This window comes from Dermacentor andersoni, chromosome 1, assembly GCF_023375885.2.
Source record: "Dermacentor andersoni chromosome 1, qqDerAnde1_hic_scaffold, whole genome shotgun sequence".
Taxonomy (NCBI): domain Eukaryota; kingdom Metazoa; phylum Arthropoda; class Arachnida; order Ixodida; family Ixodidae; genus Dermacentor; species Dermacentor andersoni.
In genome coordinates, this window is record NC_092814.1 from 208,380,476 (window position 1) to 208,397,889 (window position 17,414).

At 46.1% G+C, this 17,414-nt stretch overlaps 1 protein-coding gene across 3 annotated transcripts in view; it reads right to left on the reverse strand.

Annotated features, from left to right (window-relative positions):
- Nbr (exonuclease mut-7 homolog) overlaps nucleotides 1-17,414 on the reverse strand; it is a 157,270-nt gene that overhangs the window by 106,710 nt on the left and 33,146 nt on the right. For all 3 annotated transcript variants that reach the window (XM_050194579.3, XM_050194580.3, XM_050194581.3), the window contains exons 10-11: nucleotides 829-970; nucleotides 699-760 (exon numbers count right to left, since the gene is read on the reverse strand). In XM_050194579.3, the coding sequence (XP_050050536.1) occupies nucleotides 699-760; nucleotides 829-970 (204 nt within the window). The remainder of the gene's footprint in view (nucleotides 1-698; nucleotides 761-828; nucleotides 971-17,414) is intronic.

Here is a 17,414-nt window from a genome sequence, read left to right on the forward strand (position 1 = left end):
TGCGATAAGCATCTTCACCTGTCTGTTTCACAGTGCGTGGGGCTTTGTGCCCCATTGGAACCATACTGCACGCTTTTAATAGGAACTAGCAAAAACACGCAGCTGTTCCCTGCTGCTGTAGGTGGCGTGAAGGGAGTGTCCTGTTTCACTGACAGTATCGCATTCTGGCCTGTTCACAAGCTCGATTTCAGTTCAGTTTCCTGCACTTAAAACACTACGCAATATAGGAAAAACAAAGCACACCTCTGGTCACTCGGGCCTCACCAGCTCGATGCACATCAGCATCTCATCTCATGTGGCAATGATCCGTGCAACACTTTGTATTACATCGATGTCACCTACAATTGACTCTGCCACATTTATAGTGACTTCAGGCAGAATGTTCTCCCGGTTAGCACAATTTTTCTCGCGCTTCTTTTTCCAAAACGTAAGAACGAGGTTCAACTATACTTCCTTATATTGAGGTTGAACTATTATGTTAGTGGAGGATGCAACTATCAAGAAAGATAGAGTTCCCACAGGCTCAAACCTTTCAGAGTTACCATTTTCATTTGGAAGGGAGCAAAGGTGGATAAACCATGTCCTTGCACAAGTTACTGGACACATCTCCAAAATCGAAATCTTTCACAGCAGATTTCACATAAAGTCAAAACCAGATTCACCGGACACTTATGAAGAAGTATGTTGATGGCACAAACCTCGAAGGTGTCAGTCCCATGGTTGGCTTCCACTCTGCATCAATGCCAACAACATCATAGTCCTGCAAAAGACATGTCACATTAGGGTTCAGCTGACCATGCCCTACAAAACCAAGGTGGAGAAGTTTACCTTGATAACCTCAATGCAACTGTCAAGGGCATCAGCAGTGTCCACCATGTGCACATCACAAAGATCAATTCTCAATGGCAAGTATTTGCTGGGATCATCCTTATCACAATTCAAGTTCCAAGACTTGAGCAATTCCTGCACCCTAGAAGAAAAAAGAAAAGGAGAAATGATAACATGCATCAACACCAGTATGGCTAAAGCAATCTGGTGATACTGGGACACTGCTCTGAGCATCAGACAGGCCATAAACAGATGCCATAGTGAAAAGGGGAGGGGCTCCACATTTATTTCAACCCCCGGGATTTATTTTAATGTGAACCCAAAGCACGATAGATGGGCAATTTGCATTCCACCCTTATTAAAATGCTGCCACAGCACCTGCAAGTCGCACCCATGGCCTCATGCTCAGCAGTGTAATGATATGGCCACTGAATCACCATAGCAGCTCCATACAGGGCATGATGCCAAATGTGACAAGTGATGGAAAGGGCAAACAGCTGTTGCATGCTTGATAGCCACCACCCACAGATCGACACAATTCAAAGCTTTTGAATTGTCTAGGACAATAATTCGCAATGTACTTGTAACCAAAGGCCAGAGATTTAGGATTATGATATACCAATTCAGTAAAACAAAATGTTGCCATCATGAGTCCTTTATTTTAAGCTAAGGCAAATTTTTGCAGCGGTATATTGCAGATATGTAAATATAGTCAGGATTTGCTTGAAGAAAAACCAGAAACATCAATTTGTTTCATTATAGTGTTGCTGCGCACTGTCTTTGTAAAACTCTGGTTTTACTGAACTAATCTTTACCTGCACGTTTTATTTTAGTTTGTATTTCATGGCTTTTGAAGTATGTCATTTATTATGTTGACTTATAGACTGGGCAATTGTCAACTAGCATTAATGTAATATGCAATTATATCTAAGCTTTCAATTCCAATGTTTAGTACCAGAATATAGTGGACGTTTTCTAATTTCATCATCTTTCAAAAGAATGTGTACTTCATACTTTTATGAACGAAAGACCAAATAAAAAAAAACAGTTGGAAAAGAAAACCACAAGTGTACAGGCTAGTTCACTCTGAGGAAAACAACTCAACAGTATTTAAGGGAACTTGCATTTTTTAGGAGAAAAAAAGTGGCCTATAGAGCATGTTAACTCTTTCCCTACCGTGCCCACTGGGCATTGTTAGCCCACTATCGATGGTTTGAGAAGCCGCTTTCGAAACCTTCTACATCACTCACGGACACACTGCACCATCGAACGTCAAGGAGGAGAACTACATTTTTAAGTGAAGCTTTCTTTGCCTCTTCCTTTGACTTTCCCACTGCTGCTGCTGCTGTGGCTGTCCGGCACACCCACCGCGTCTCAGGGGCTGGTTCAGAGCGTGTATACATGACAGGAGCGAGTCAGAGAGGAACGGCGATGTGATAAACTCATTTGGACCCCACCACATCAAACATGCACAATGCCCTCTGGAGCTACCTGGGCGTCGCCACATTAGCCTTTGACAGCTGTAATTATCCGTGACGCCTCTCAAAAGCATTGCAGAAACTGCAGTGCTTCCCTTTCTGCTAACTTGCTAGGCCAGAGGGGGCGTAGATAGAATTGTAGAGAGGAGGGAGGAGAAAAGGCATACAAGGGGGGGGGGGGACGTGAGAAGGCAAGGGAACCCCACTACTATACTGACAGCGGTTCATAATCATCATTTATTGTCCCTTAAAGGGAAGCTAAAACGGTTTTCAATTTCCACGAATTGCTGGGATTGGGAAGAACAGACCAAATAATTTACAGTTCCGAATTTTTTTTCTTCGTTTTGTTAATATAAGGGGCGGAAATCGCTTTCTAAATCACCCCCATGGACACGCCCCCATCGCTTCCCGGAGCACCGGGTGAGGTGGCTGCCAGAGGAGAGAACCGGCGAGAGTGACGTCATTCGCAGCGACCGAGCTGCCGGACCGGCGTGCTGGCATGTACTGGCATGCCTCTTTCCGTCCTGCGCTTTACTGAACGACGCTACGAGAGATCTGCCGCCACCGCCGCCACTCACATTTGTTTTCTTTTGCGATTTTCGTAAAATGTTCTTTCGTGAAGCTGCCCGTCGCGGCAGGTTCACGTGCCTGCTCGCGCGAGCGAACGCCGCTGGCACGCTGCGAAGCATAGACGGAAACGCGCGCAGTAATAAATTTTAGTGACCGGACTTCGTGCGTAGCTTCCACAGCGTTGCACCTGAGGTATGAAATGGAGTATAGGCTTTCCTAGCGACATTCGACATACGGTTGCAGTTATCGTGTTTACCACACGGCGGTGCTAAAACTGCCTAATATCTTTATGTCAACACTAGCATGGAGCACGCATACCGATTCTTGATCGAGCCACAATCGCAAAGTCGTCGAACCATAGTATGAATATTGCACATATAATACCTCTGGCCATCTCTGGATGTGTATGATAAGCAACTTCCGTGACTGTACCTCGCAGCACTGCATGTGCACGGTTTGAAACGCGGCACTTATATTCGCGATCGTGTATCAACACAAAAAACCACAGGACTTTAGACAAGCAGCGGCAAGGTGCTTGACATCGCGGAATTGCACCCGTGTTTACAATCTAATGAGAAGTTAGTGCTTCGGCATTCTTCCAGCAGCAAGTTCCCAGTGACACTTTAGCGCATTTTTTCTCCCGTCATTGGAACGTGCAGCTACATGAAAAAAAAAAACATGTGTACCAGCTAAGATTTCCAACGCGCGAGAAGGTGCACACATCGCTCTCGCTGTTGGCACACTCAACATCGTCGTTGCCGCCGTTACCGCCATTGCCGCCATCGTTTTCCGTATCGGCTGTCGGTTCGAACATGTACGGCAAAAATACAAGCTGTCCGAGACAGCGAGAACGTTCCATAATGCTTACAACTCAGCTATGAAACCAGAACAGAACAGCGTGCTACGCTCTGAAACGGCGGCGCCGACCGGAGACTGCCGCGATTGACGTCACAGCGGCCCCAACCAATCACAGGCAACAGCGGCGTTCGCGCGATGCCCTGAGGCGCTGGTGCGCGTTTTCTTGAAAAAACAGCCGCTTGCGTTTGTTTCCGTCCTTTTTGAACCAGATATTCGTGTTCAGGGGACTCAAAACTGTAGAATGCCGCAGAGAACTCATTTTTTTTTTTAAAGTGTTTCAGCTTCCCTTTAAGGACCCCTTTCAGGGTATTACATAGGGTTGTGGGGAAACTGGATAAGCTTAAGTTAAAGGTACGGTATAGTACATTCCTGCTACTTCTGAAAAATAAACACCATGCAAATAGGTCAACGGGCAAATTACGCAGGACGTGCAGATGCACAGCCGCGCTAAAGCGCACTGCAGGGTCCAGGTGACACTATGGAAGCGGTCGAGCGTCAAATCAACACTTCTGTGCCCGCCGTGGTAGCTTTGCGAGTATGGCATTGTCATGAATTTGACCCGAACCGTGGCAGGCGGATTTCTACTGGGACGAAATAGAAAATGCACGTGCCATTAGATTTTGGGACACGTTAAAGAACATCACAGTGTCAAAATTAATCTGGAGTCCGCCACTACGGTGTGGTTCATAATACGATTGTGGTTTTGGCACGTACAGCCCCATAATCCAATTCAAGTTTGATACAGTCGAACCCACTTATAACGATACCAGTTTTAACAATGTATCAGTTATAACAACGAAAAGCTGCTGCACCATCAACTAGTGTTAGTGATTTCGTGGTGGAATGATGAGTTCTGTAATGTGACTTGGCTGTAAAGGGGCCTAAAATAGTCGCTGTAAAGTGCGTAAAATCTATGTGCTATAAGATTATGGCGATGTCTAATGACGAGTACTGTGAGCCTTACACTGCAATGCAGGAGAATGATATGATATAAGAAACATGTAAGATGCAAAAATTAACTACAGCACAACTGCCTCACCAGAGCCCTTGAAACAAGCGCCTGGAGGCAGGTGCTATACAGTACAACTATCCCAGCGGCATCCTCTAAAGAGAGGAAGCGCTATGAATGTATGGGACTAAATACATGTAAGACCACATCTCTGAGGAAACCTAGGGCTGTGTCTGTATTAAAAAGCGGTTCTGGACTGAGAAACATTGCAGGATGAAGAGGAATGTGCTGCCGGTATGCTAAAGGAAAATGTCTCTCTCAGATTCGGCTTCCAGACACTCCAGCAGGACGTGGAGTACGGCCAGCCTCTCCCGCATCTACCACAGGTTGGTGGCTCTCTTCCAGTAAGTAGAAAATTATGAGTGCCAAATGTGTGTCCTATTCTGAGACAACAGAATAGGACATCTGTTCGGCACGATTTTGTAGTAGAGGGCCAGAGTCCTAACTGTGGCTTTATTAGTTGAACCTTATTATCCGTTTCCGCATCCCACATGCATTGCCAGTGGTCCTGCAGCCTCCTTCGCAAGAAAGGCCTCAGATCTGTGACAGGCACCTCAGCAGTAGGGTTAACAGCTTGCGATGCGATAGACGTGGCCATCTCGTCCGCCAGAACGTTGCCCTCAATGCTCCTATGGCCAGGCACCCAGCATATAATGATATGCTGGTTAGATATGTACGCTTTACACAAGACGGTGTAGAGTTCATTAAGTACTGGATTTTTGTGTCTATAGAGTGACATCAAGGTCTTCACGACGCTTAGGGAGTCTGTATATATCGCCGATTTTTGAAGTTTTGATTTTCTTATATGATTTACAGAAGACAGTACTGCGCAGGCCTCGGCCGTGAAGATGCTTGTTTCCGGATGCAGTACACCAGATTCTGAGAAGGATGGGCCGAAGGCAGCATAAGACACCTCGGCATTTGACTTCGAAGCGTCTGTGTAGAACTCTGCGCAGGAGTGCTTGTGCTGGAGTTCTAGAAAATGCATTCGGATTTCTATCTCTGGTGCGTGTTTTGTTGCTTCTAAAAAGGATATGTCACATTCTATCAGCTGCCACTCCCAAGGTGGTAACAGCTTGGTTGGATGCATTAGGCGAAGCTCAAGGAGTGGGGACACGCATTTCATCACTAAGCTCCCTAACACGAAGCGAGAAAGGCTGTCTTACAGAGGGACGGTTATGGAAAAGTGTAGTACATGTCATATCGTTAACAGTGTTAAAACATGGATGTTGATGATTGGAATGTATTTTGAGAAAATATGTAAGGCTGATGTAAGTTCTCTGTAGATGGAGCGACCATTCATTTGATTCCGCGTATAAGCTTTCAATCGGGCTTGTTCTGAAAGCGCCAGTGGCTAAGCGGATACCTAGATGGTGGACAGGATCTAAGATCTTTAGTGCGCTCGGAGCAGCAGAGTTATATACAATGGCACCATAGTCCAATCGTGATCGAATTAGGCTCTTATAAACATTCATCAGACACTTCCTGTCGCTACCGCATGTTGAGTGGGATAGAATTTTAAGTAAGTTCATTGTCCTTAAACATTTTTCTTTAAGATATTTAATGTGCTTAAGGCCTCCACATCCATATTTAAGGCCTCCACGTCTCAGTAAGGTGCCTGGTGGTGGTCTCGTGCCGACGATGCCCTCTCGGTGAGCGCATATTCCCCCCTCATCTTTTAAGAGGTTCAATACTTACAAGCATTTGTCTCGCAAACCATATTTATTTCAAGGGAATTTTCCCCGTCTCCATAATTTCTCTCGTCGTATTCGAGTGCTGATTGTAGTGCTATCGTTTGATAACGAAGCTTTCCCTCAAGTCTAAATATTTTAAGGCAGTTTGTCGTGTGCGTATCATGGCCACGCACACTTATATCGCCTTCCGTTTCTCTACCACGGTTACGCTTTAAAACCACGGCACTGCAATTTTGCTTCAGAGACTTTCCTTTCCTTCCTTCTTCTCCGCCCTTAAACTGGCTCTCTTAACTACTACACGCAGAGACAAAGCAACAGCGCGCGCGTTAGATCCCATAGATGAGATGAATATTTACAATTATTATTAGGGTTATAATTATATTCGAGTGCTGATTGCTGTGCTATCGTTTGTTCACGAAGCTTTCCCTCAAGTCTAAATGTTTTAAGGCAGTTTGTCGTGTGCGTATCATGGCCACGCACGCTTATATCGCCTTCCGTTTCTCTACCACGGGTGCGCTTTAAAACCACGGCGCTGCAATTTTGCTTTCCTTTCTTTCCTTCTTCTCCGCCCTTAAACTGGCTCTCTTAACTACTACACGCAGAGACAAAGCAACAGCGCGCGCATGCGATCCCATAGATAAGATGAATATATATATATATATATATATAGTAGGCAAAGAGGAATTCTTCAGGCTACCTTTCAAACGTAAAGAACTTGAGTGGTGCTACAAGGTAAACAGAACAAGTATTTATTTGCAACAGTTTCGATCGGTGGACCGATCTTCATCAGGGTTTACAAAAAAATGGCAGTTCGGCCCTGGTAGTGAAGACACCAGAGCGGGTGCCCGGTCGTTCTCAGATACATCAAACCGAGAGGGACAGTTGGGACAGTGATTGATTTTCGGCACTTTGGCAGATTTATAGCTGCCATATTTATAGGTGCAGCGGTGGCGTAGAGGTAGAACACCCGCCTCGCGTGCAAGAGATCCGTGGTTCGAATCCCGGTGCCGCGCAATTTCCCACCGGATTAAAAAAAAAATAATAATAATAAATCCGCGTGTTGATAAAATTGCATAAACAGGCCTGGAGTGTGGCCTGATGCCGGTGACCAGAACCGGTAACGCACTCCCTCACCAGAGCAGGATTGGCCACCCTGGTGCAGTACTTGGCCACAACCTCCTATATGAACACTACAATCAAACCCCGGCCCTCAGTCCCCAGCAGCTGCGAAGCAACTGACCACGGCGGCGGTCAGACCTGCGACGCTGCAGAGGGTGCTAAGAATCCCTGGCTCCGGACAGGCCGCCATTGGAATATGAACCTGGCAACGTTTAACGCAAGAACATTATCTAGTGAGGCGAGTCTAGCAGTGCTATTGGAAGAATTAGAGGGCAGTAAATGGGATATAATAGGGCTCAGTGAAGTTAGGAGGCCAAAAGAAGCATATACAGTGTTAAGAAGCGGGCACGTCCTGTGCTACTGGGGCTTAGCGGAGAGACTAGAACTAGGAGTCGGATTCCTGATTAATAAGAGTATAGCTGGTAACATACAGGAATTCTATAGCATTAACGAGAGGGTGGCATGTCTTGTTGTGAAACTTAATAAGAGGTACAAAATGAAGGTTGTACAGGTCTACGCCCCTACATCCAGTCATGATGACCAGGAAGTCGAAAGCTTCTATGAAGACGTGGAATCGGCGATGGGTAGAGTGAAAACAAAATACACTATACTGATGGGCGATTTCAATGCCAAGGTAGGCAAGAAGCATGCTGGAGACAAGGCAGTGGGGGAATATGGCATAGGCACTAGGAATAGCAGGGGAGAGTTATTAGTAGAGTTTGCAGAACAGAATAATATGCGGATAATGAATACCTTCTTCCGCAAGCGGTATAGCCGAAAGTGGACATGGAGGAGCCCGAACGGCGAGACTAGAAATGAAATAGATTTCATACTCTGCGCTAACCCTGGCATCATACAAGATGTGGACGTGCTCGGTAAGGTGCGCTGCAGTGACCACAGGATGGTAAGAACTCGGATTAGCCTAGACCTGAGGAGGGAACGGAAGAAACTGGTACATAAGAAGCCGATCAATGAGTTAGCGCTAAGAGGGAAAATAGAGGAATTCCAGATCAAGCTACAGAACAGGTATTCGGCTTTAAGTCACGAAGAGGACCTTAGTGTTGAAGCAATGAACGACAATCTTGTGGGCATCATTAAGGAGTGTGCAATAGAAGTCGGTGGTAACTCCGTTAGACAGGATACCAGTAAGCTATCGCAGGAGACGAAAGATCTGATCAAGAAACGCCAATGTATGAAAGCCTCTAACCCTACAGCTAGAATAGAACTGGCAGAACTTTCGAAGTTAATCAACAAGCGTAAGACAGCTGACATAAGGAAGCATAACATGGATAGAATTGAACAAGCTCTCAGGAACGGAGGAAGCCTAAAAGCAGTGAAGAAGAAACTAGGAATTGGCAAGAATCAGATGTATGCGTTAAGAGACAAAGCCGGCAATATCATTACTAATATGGATGAGATAGTTCAAGTGGCTGAGGAGTTCTATAGAGATTTATACAGTACGAGTGGCACCCACGATGATAATGGAAGAGAGAATAATCTAGAGGAATTCGATATCCCAGAAGTAACGCCGGAAGAAGTAAAGAAAGCCTTGGGAGCTATGCAAAAGGGGAAGGCAGCTGGGGAGGATCAGGTAACAGCAGATTTGCTGAAGGATGGTGGGCAGATTGTCCTAGAAAAACTGGCCACCCTGTATACACAATGCCTCAAGACCTCGAGCGTACCGGAATCTTGGAAGAACGCTAACATAATCCTAATCCATAAGAAAGGCGACGCCAAAGACTTGAAAAATTATAGACCGATCAGCTTACTGTCTGTTGCCTACAAAGTATTTATTAAGGTAATTGCAAATAGAATCCGGAACACCTTAGACTTCCGTCAACCAAAGGACCAGGCAGGATTCCGTAAAGGCTTCTCAACAATAGATCATATTCACACTATCAATCAGGTGATAGAGAAATGTGCGGAATATAACCAACCATTATATATAGCTTTCATTGATTACGAGAAAGCGTTTGATTCAGTCGAAACCTCAGCAGTCATGGAGGCATTGCGGAATCAGGGTGTAGACGAGCCGTATGTAAAAATACTGAAAGATATCTATAGCGGTTCCACAGCCACTGTACTCCTCCATAAAGAAAGCAACAAAATCCCAATAAAGAAAGGCGTCAGGCAGGGAGATACGATCTCTCCAATGCTATTCACAGCGTGTTTACAGGAGGTATTCAGAGACCTGGATTGGGAAGAATTGGGGATAAGACTAAATGGAGAATACCTTAGTAACTTGCGCTTCGCTGATGATATTGCTTTGCTTAGTAACTCAGGGGACCAACTGCAATGCATGCTCACTGATCTGGAGAGGCAGAGCAGAAGGGTGGGACTAAATATGAATCTGCAGAAAACTAAAGTAATGTTTAACAGTCTTGGAAGGGAACAGCAGTTTACGATAGGTAGCGAGGCACTGGAAGTGGTAAGAGAATACATCTACTTAGGAGAGTTAGTGACTGCTGATCCAGATCATGAGAGTGAAATAATCAGAAGAATAAGAATGGGCTGGGGTGCGTTTGGCAGGCATTCGCAGATCATGAACAGCAGGTTGCCATTATCCCTCAAGAGAAAAGTGTATAACAGCTGTGTCTTACCAGTACTCACGTACGGAGCAGAAACCTGGAGGCTTACGAAAAGGGTTCTACTTAAATTGAGGACGACGCAACGAGCTATGGAAAGAAGAATGATAGGTGTAACGTTAAGGGATAAGAAAAGAGCAGATTGGGTGAGGGAACAAACGCGCGTTAATGACATCTTAGTTGAAATCAAGAAAAAGAAATGGGCATGGGCAGGACATGTAATGAGGAGGGAAGATAACCGATGGTCATTAAGGGTTACCGACTGGATTCCGAGGGAAGGGAAGCGTAGCAGGGGGCGACAGAAAGTTAGGTGGGCAGATGAGATTAGGAAGTTTGGAGGATCAACATGGCCACAATTAGTACATGACCGGGGTAGTTGGAGGAGTATGGGAGAGGCCTTTGCCCTGCAGTGGGCGTAATCAGGCTGATGATGATGATAGCTGCCTTTGGCAGCTATGCAGGGCAAGAGGAAGGCGGAGTCCCATGTATGTAGAGCAAGGAGGTCGGTGAGAAGAAAAAAAAGGGAAAAAAGGAAAGAAAAAGAAAGAGAAAAGAGCACGCAGGAGGAGGGAGACGTAAGTCGGAGAGTGAGGGGGGCGGGAAGTAGCAGCAGCTAGGTTGCCGTTCACCCGAGGCAAGGAGGGAGAAAACGGTCGCTCCGCAGCACCAGTGCGCGTGCTGCCGTTGTAGCGGGAGAGAGGGCAAGTTGAATCGGGCGGCGGGGGGCACAATAGAGAAGGGGCCCAGAAGGAAGACAGAAGAGCGGCAACTTGCGGAAACACAGTGTCACAGTACACATATACAAGGCACGGCCCGTTCCGGCAACTCTGTGGTCCAGCTACGGTGCGAAAAAAAATATAGTTCCACAAAGAATATATGCGTGGGATTCGCAAAGCAAGTGCGCCCCTGGGCTTGGATTTAGGGAGCCGAGTTAAATAGCCTCCTTGTGGTCCAGTTTTTGAACGTTTAACCGACAACTGACATCAAGTCAGCTCGTGCGTATTCCAAGAAGGGCAATAGGTCACTCAGAATGACCACTTCAGTGGCAGGGTGCAGGAAACTGAATTTATTGGTTTTCCGCTCGCCCCCTTGAGGCGCATGCCGAGGGTTGAGCAAGCAGTGAATAGCCAGCACCTCAATTTTAGAGTACAGAACATGTATTCGCGTTTCCCATGCACTCTCACGGAGTCCGGGGCGGCTGACATGCCTCCGGGATATGCCGTGCCTCCGGGATAATTATCAGTCATTGCACTCGTAGTACAGCCCTCTGGGCCGTTCTTTTTTCGAAAGTAGTCCTATTAGGGTTATTATAATTACACGAAGGTATTTCGCCCTCGTCAGCAGCAGTCCTTGAGATAGTTATTCTGGCGGCTAGCTTCCCACGCTATGCGTGCCGCCCCCGCACCTGGTTAAGCTGTTCCTAGACGCTAGAGTTATGCTATGTCCGCGCAACCTTGAGCGATCGGAAAGCGCGTTTTCCCCTCTTGGCCGGCGGAGAAGGGAGGCTTTGTTTCCGGCCGCAGAGCCCTCCACGTCTCAGTAAGGTGCCTGGTGGTGGTCTCGTGCCGACGATGCCCTCTCGGTGAGCGCATACTCCCCCCTCATCTTTTAAGAGGTTCAATACTTACAAGCATTTGTCTCGCAAACCATATTTATTTCAAGGGAATTTTCCACGTCTCAATAATTTCTCTCGTCGTATTCGAGTGCTGATTGCCGTGTTATCGTTTGATAACGAAGCTTTCCCTTAAGTCTAAATATTTTAGGGCAGTCTTCCTAGTCTCTAAAGCCGCTCGAGTTCGCTCTTCTCCTCGGGCGGCCATTTTTCCAAGGAAGTATGCCTTCGCGGACAACATCAGTCCCTTTACACGTAAGTATGAGGCTCGGAGCACGAGCTATGGCGCTTTAAAGTAACCTGGGGCCTGACGAACCAACCGACTGAGCTATCTTTCCGGGCAACATGCAACGGTCACGAGTTCAAATCACCTGTTATGTTCCTTTTTCTTTTTCCTTTTTCTTTCTTTTTAATGTATTTTCCTTTATTTTATCACTGTACGGGAACCCTCCTAAAATAAAAAAAAAGAAAGATATATATCTTCAATTATGTATGGCCACACATGTGCAGGTCATAAATACCAGCTTCACTAGCCAACTGCCATCCGTGCGGTATAACCGAGCTCAGATTGGTCCACCTTGACTGATCAAATAGGGCACCACTGTAGGTTAAATGAGGCGTACAACTCCTGCGGGACCCGACGTGGTTACTCAGTAGCTATGGTGTTAGACTGCTGAGCACGAGGTCGCGGGATCGGATCCCGGCCACAGCGGCCACATTTCGATGGGGGCGAAATGCGAGAACACCCGTGTACTTAGATTTAGGTGCACGTTAAAGAACCCCAGGTGGTCGAAATTTCCGGAGTCCTCCACTACGGCGTGCCTCATAATCAGAAAGTGGTTTTGTCACGTAAAACCCCATAATTTAATTTTTAATTTAACTCCTGTGGGGACGGTAGAGTATCCGCCTCCCGTGCAAGAGGACCGTGATTCAAATCCCGGTGCCGCACAATTCTCCACCGGAAAAGACAAAAAAAAACGTGTGTTGAGAAAATTGCACAAACAGGCCTGGAGTGCGGCCTGATCCCGGTGACCAGAACCGGTAACGCACTCTCTCACCAGAGCAGGATTGGCCACCCTGGTGCAGTACTTGGCCACAACCTCCTATATGAACACAACAATCAAACCCCGGCCCTCAGTCCCCAGCAGCTGCGAAGCAACTGACCACGGCGGCGGTCAGACCTGCGACGCTGCAGAGGGTGCCAAGAATCCCTGGCTCCGGACAGGCCGCCATTGGAATACGAACCTGGCAACGTTTAACGCTAGAACGTTATCTAGTGAGGCGAGTCTAGCAGTGCTATTGGAGGAATTAGAGGGCAGTAAATGGGATATAATAGGGCTCAGTGAAGTTAGGAGGCCTAAAGAAGCATATACAGTGCTAAAAAGCGGGCACGTCCTGTGCTACCGGGGCTTAGCAGAGAGACGAGAACTAGGAGTCGGATTCCTGATTAATAAGAGTATAGCTGGTAACATACAGGAATTCTATAGCATTAACAAGAGGGTGGCATGTCTTGTTGTGAAACTTAATAAGAGGTACAAAATGAAGGTTGTACAGGTCTACGCCCCTACATCTAGTCATGATGACCAGCAAGTCGAAAGCTTCTATGAAGACGTGGAATCGGCGATGGGTAAAGTCAAAACTAAATACAGTATACTGATGGGCGATTTCAATGCCAGGGTAGGCAAGAAGCAGGCCGGAGACAAGTCAGTGGGGGAATATGGCATAGGCTCTAGGAATAGCAGAGGAGAGTTATTAGTAGTTTGCAGAACAGAATAATATGCGGATAATGAATACCTTTTTCCGCAAGCGGGTTGGCCGAAAGTGGACGTGGAGGAGCCCGAATGATGAGACTAGAAATGAAATCGATTTCATACTCTGCGTGAACCCTGGCATCATACAAGATGTAGACGTGCTCGGCAAGGTGCGCTGCAGTGACCATAGGATGGTAAGAACTCGAATTAGCCTTGACTTGAGGAGGGAACGGAAGAAACTGGTACATAAGAAGCCAATCAATGAGTTAGCGGTAAGAGGGAAACTAGAGGAATTCCGGATTAAGCTACAGAACAGGTATTCGGCTTTAACCCAGGAAGAGGACCATAGTGTTGAAGCAATGAACGACAATCTTATGGGCATCACTAAGGAGTGCGCAATAGAAGTCGGTGGTAACGCCGTTAAACAGGAAACCAGTAAGCTATCGCAGGAGACGAAAGATCTGATCAAGAAACGCCAATGTATGAAAGCCTCTAACCCTACAGCTAGAATAGAACTGGCAGAACTTTCTAAGTTAATCAACAAGCGTAAGACAGCGGACATAAGGAACTATATTTAATATGGATAGAATTGAACAGGCTCTCAGGAACGGAGGAAGCCTAAAAGCAGTGAAGAAGGAACTAGGAATAGGCAAGAATCAGATGTGTGCGTTAAGAGACAAAGCCGGCAATATAGTTACTAATATGGATGAGATAGTTCAAGTGGCTGAAGAGTTTTACAGAGATTTATACAGTACCAGTAACACCCACGACGATACGGTGAGAGAGAATAGTCTAGAGGAACTTGAAATCCCACAAGTAACACCGGAAGAGGTAAAGAACGCCTTAGGAGCTATGCAAAGGGGGAAGGCAGCTGGGGAGGATCAGGTAACAGCAGATTTGTTCAAGGATGGTGGGAACACTGTCCTAGAAAGATTGGCCGCCCTATATACACAATGCCTCATGACCTCGAACGTACCGGAATCTTGGAAGAACGCTAACATAATCCTAATCCATAAGAAAGGGGACTTGAAAAATTATAGACCGATCAGCTTACTGTCCGTTGCCTACAAAGTATTTACTAAGGTAATCGCATATAGAATCAGGAATACCTTAGATTTCTGTCAACCAAAGGACCAGGCAGGATTCCGTAAAGGCTACTCAACAATAGACCATATTCACACTATCAATCAGGTGATAGAGAAATGTGCGGAATATAACCAACCCTTATATATAGCCTTCATTGATTACGAAAAAGCATTTGATTCAGTCGAAACCTCAGCAGTCATGAAGGCACTATGGAATCAGGGTGTAGATGAGCCATATGTAAAGATACTGGAAGATATCTATAGCGGTTCCACAGCCACCGTAATCCTCCACAAAGAAAGCAAAAAAATCCCAATAAAGAAGGGCGTCAGACAGGGAGATACGATATCTCCAATGCTATTCACAGCATGTTTACAGGAGGTATTCAGAGACCTGGAGTGGGAAGAATTGGGGATAAAAGTTGATGGAGAATACCTTAGCAACTTGCGATTCGCTGATGATATTGCCTTGCTTAGTAACTCAGGAGACCAATTGCAATGCATGCTGACTGACCTGGAGAGGCAAAGCAGAAGGGTGGGTCTGAAAATTAATCTACAGAAAACTAAAGTAATGTTTAACAGTCTCGGAAGAGAACAGCAGTTTACGATAGGTAGCGAGGCACTGGAAGTGGTAAGGGAATACATCTACTTAGGGCAGGTAGTGACCACGGATCCGGATCATGAGACTGAAATAACCAGAAGAATAAGAATGGGCTGGGGTGCGTTTGGCAGGCATTCTCAAATCATGAACAGCAGGTTGCCACTATGCCTCAAGAGGAAAGTGTATAACAGCTGTGTCTTACCAGTACTCACCTACGGGGCAGAAACCTGGAGGCTTATGAAAAGGGTTCTGCTGAAATTGAGGACGACGCAACGAGCTATGGAAAGAAGAATGATAGGTGTAACGTTAAGGGATAAGAAAAGAGCAGATTGGGTGAAGGAACAAACGCGGGTAAATGACATCTTAGTTGAAATCAAGAAAAAGAAATGGGCATGGGCCGGACATGTAATGAGGAGGGAAGATAACCGATGGTCATTAAGGGTTACGGACTGGATTCCAAGGGAAGGGAAGCGTAGTACGGGGCGGCAGAAAGTTAGGTGGGCGGAGGACATTAAGACGTTTGCAGGGACAACATGGCCACAATTAGTACATGACCGGGGTAGTTGGAGAAGTATGGGAGAGGCCTTTGCCCTGCAGTGGGCGTAACTAGGCTGATGATGATGATGATAAAAGTAAGCTTGGAGTCTAGTATAATACCTAGAAATTTGTGTTCTTTGTTGATAGGTATTTGACGTCCACACAGTTGAACACAGGGATCTGGAACCAGGCCTCTCTTTCTAGTAAAAAGAACACAAGAGCTTTTGTGGGGGTTGATTTTAAATCCGTTTTCGTCTGCCCACTTGGAAACTTTGTTCAAGCCCTGCTGTACCTGTCTCTCGCATACTGTCAGGTTGCAGGATTTGAAGCCTATTTGTATATCGTCTACGTATACGGAATAAAAAAAGCCGGTGGCAGTGAAGCACGTAGTGAGTTCATCTTTACGATAAAGAGAGTGCAGCTGAGCACGCCTCCCTGGGGTACACCAGTTTCCTGCGTAAAAGGACGTGACACTGCATTACCGACTTTTTCTCGGAAGTTACGATTTGACAAATAGCTTTCAATAGTGTTCAGCATATTTCCACGGATGCCCATTCCCGACAAGTCTCGCAAGATCCCGTAACGCCATGCTGTGTCATACGCCTTCTCCATGTCGAGGAATATTGATAGGAAAAACTATTTATGAACAAATGCATCGCGAATATTTCCTTCAATGCGCACAAGATGATCGGTTGTCGATCGTTTTTCTCTGAAGCCACACTGATTGGGATCGAGCATATTGGCGAGTTCAAGGAAATGTATGAGTCTGCGATTAACCATTTTTTCGAAAAGCTTACAGTGACAATTTGTAAGAGCTATCGGGCGGTAACTTGCCACCAAGGAAGGGTCTTTAACCTGCTTAAGAACAGGGACCACAATCGCTTCTTTCCATGTGGATGGGAGGTATCCCGCAGCCCAAATAGTGTTGAAAAGTGTGAGAAGTGTAAGTTGTGTGTCAGTATGTAAGTTTCTGATCATGTCATACATGACTCTGTCAGGTCCCGGTGCAGTGCTTTTGCATGTGTTCAATGCAGCTCTCAACTCGGCAATACTGAAAGGCTGGTTATACGGTTCATTCTGTCTGGATTTTCGTAAGATTGGCTTACGTTCTTCTATTTCTTTAAGTTTAAAAAAGGATTGGGAATAGTGGATTGAGCTCGACACGCGCTCAAAGTGCTCCCCAAGTGAGTCTGCCTGAGCTTGCAGGGTATCGCCTTCTGTGTTTACCAAAGGGAGTGAATATGTTTGCCGCCCTCTTATTCTATTAACCCTGTTCCATACTTTGGCCTCATCTGTATACGAGTTGATGTCCGATAAAACTTTTGCCAACTCTCTTCTGGCCTGTCGGCACGTTCTCCTGCCTTGGGACTTTGCTTTCTTAAAGTTAAAAAGATTATCCGCAGTGGGAGAGGCGCGTAGCAACCGCCACGCTTTGTTCTGTTTCTTTCGAGCGATCCTACATTCGTCGTTCCACCACGGGACACGCCGTTTACACGCCAAGCCATTTACTTTCGATATGCATTTAGATGCGGCATCTATTATGAAGGCTGTAAAATACTCCACAGCAGCATCAATTTCTAACAAAGACATGCCAGCCCATGAGATAATAGTGAGAGCTCGGAATTTCTCCCAGTCAGCGGTATCAATCTTCCACCTAGGAGCCTGTGGTGGATATTCGTTTTCTTTAGGT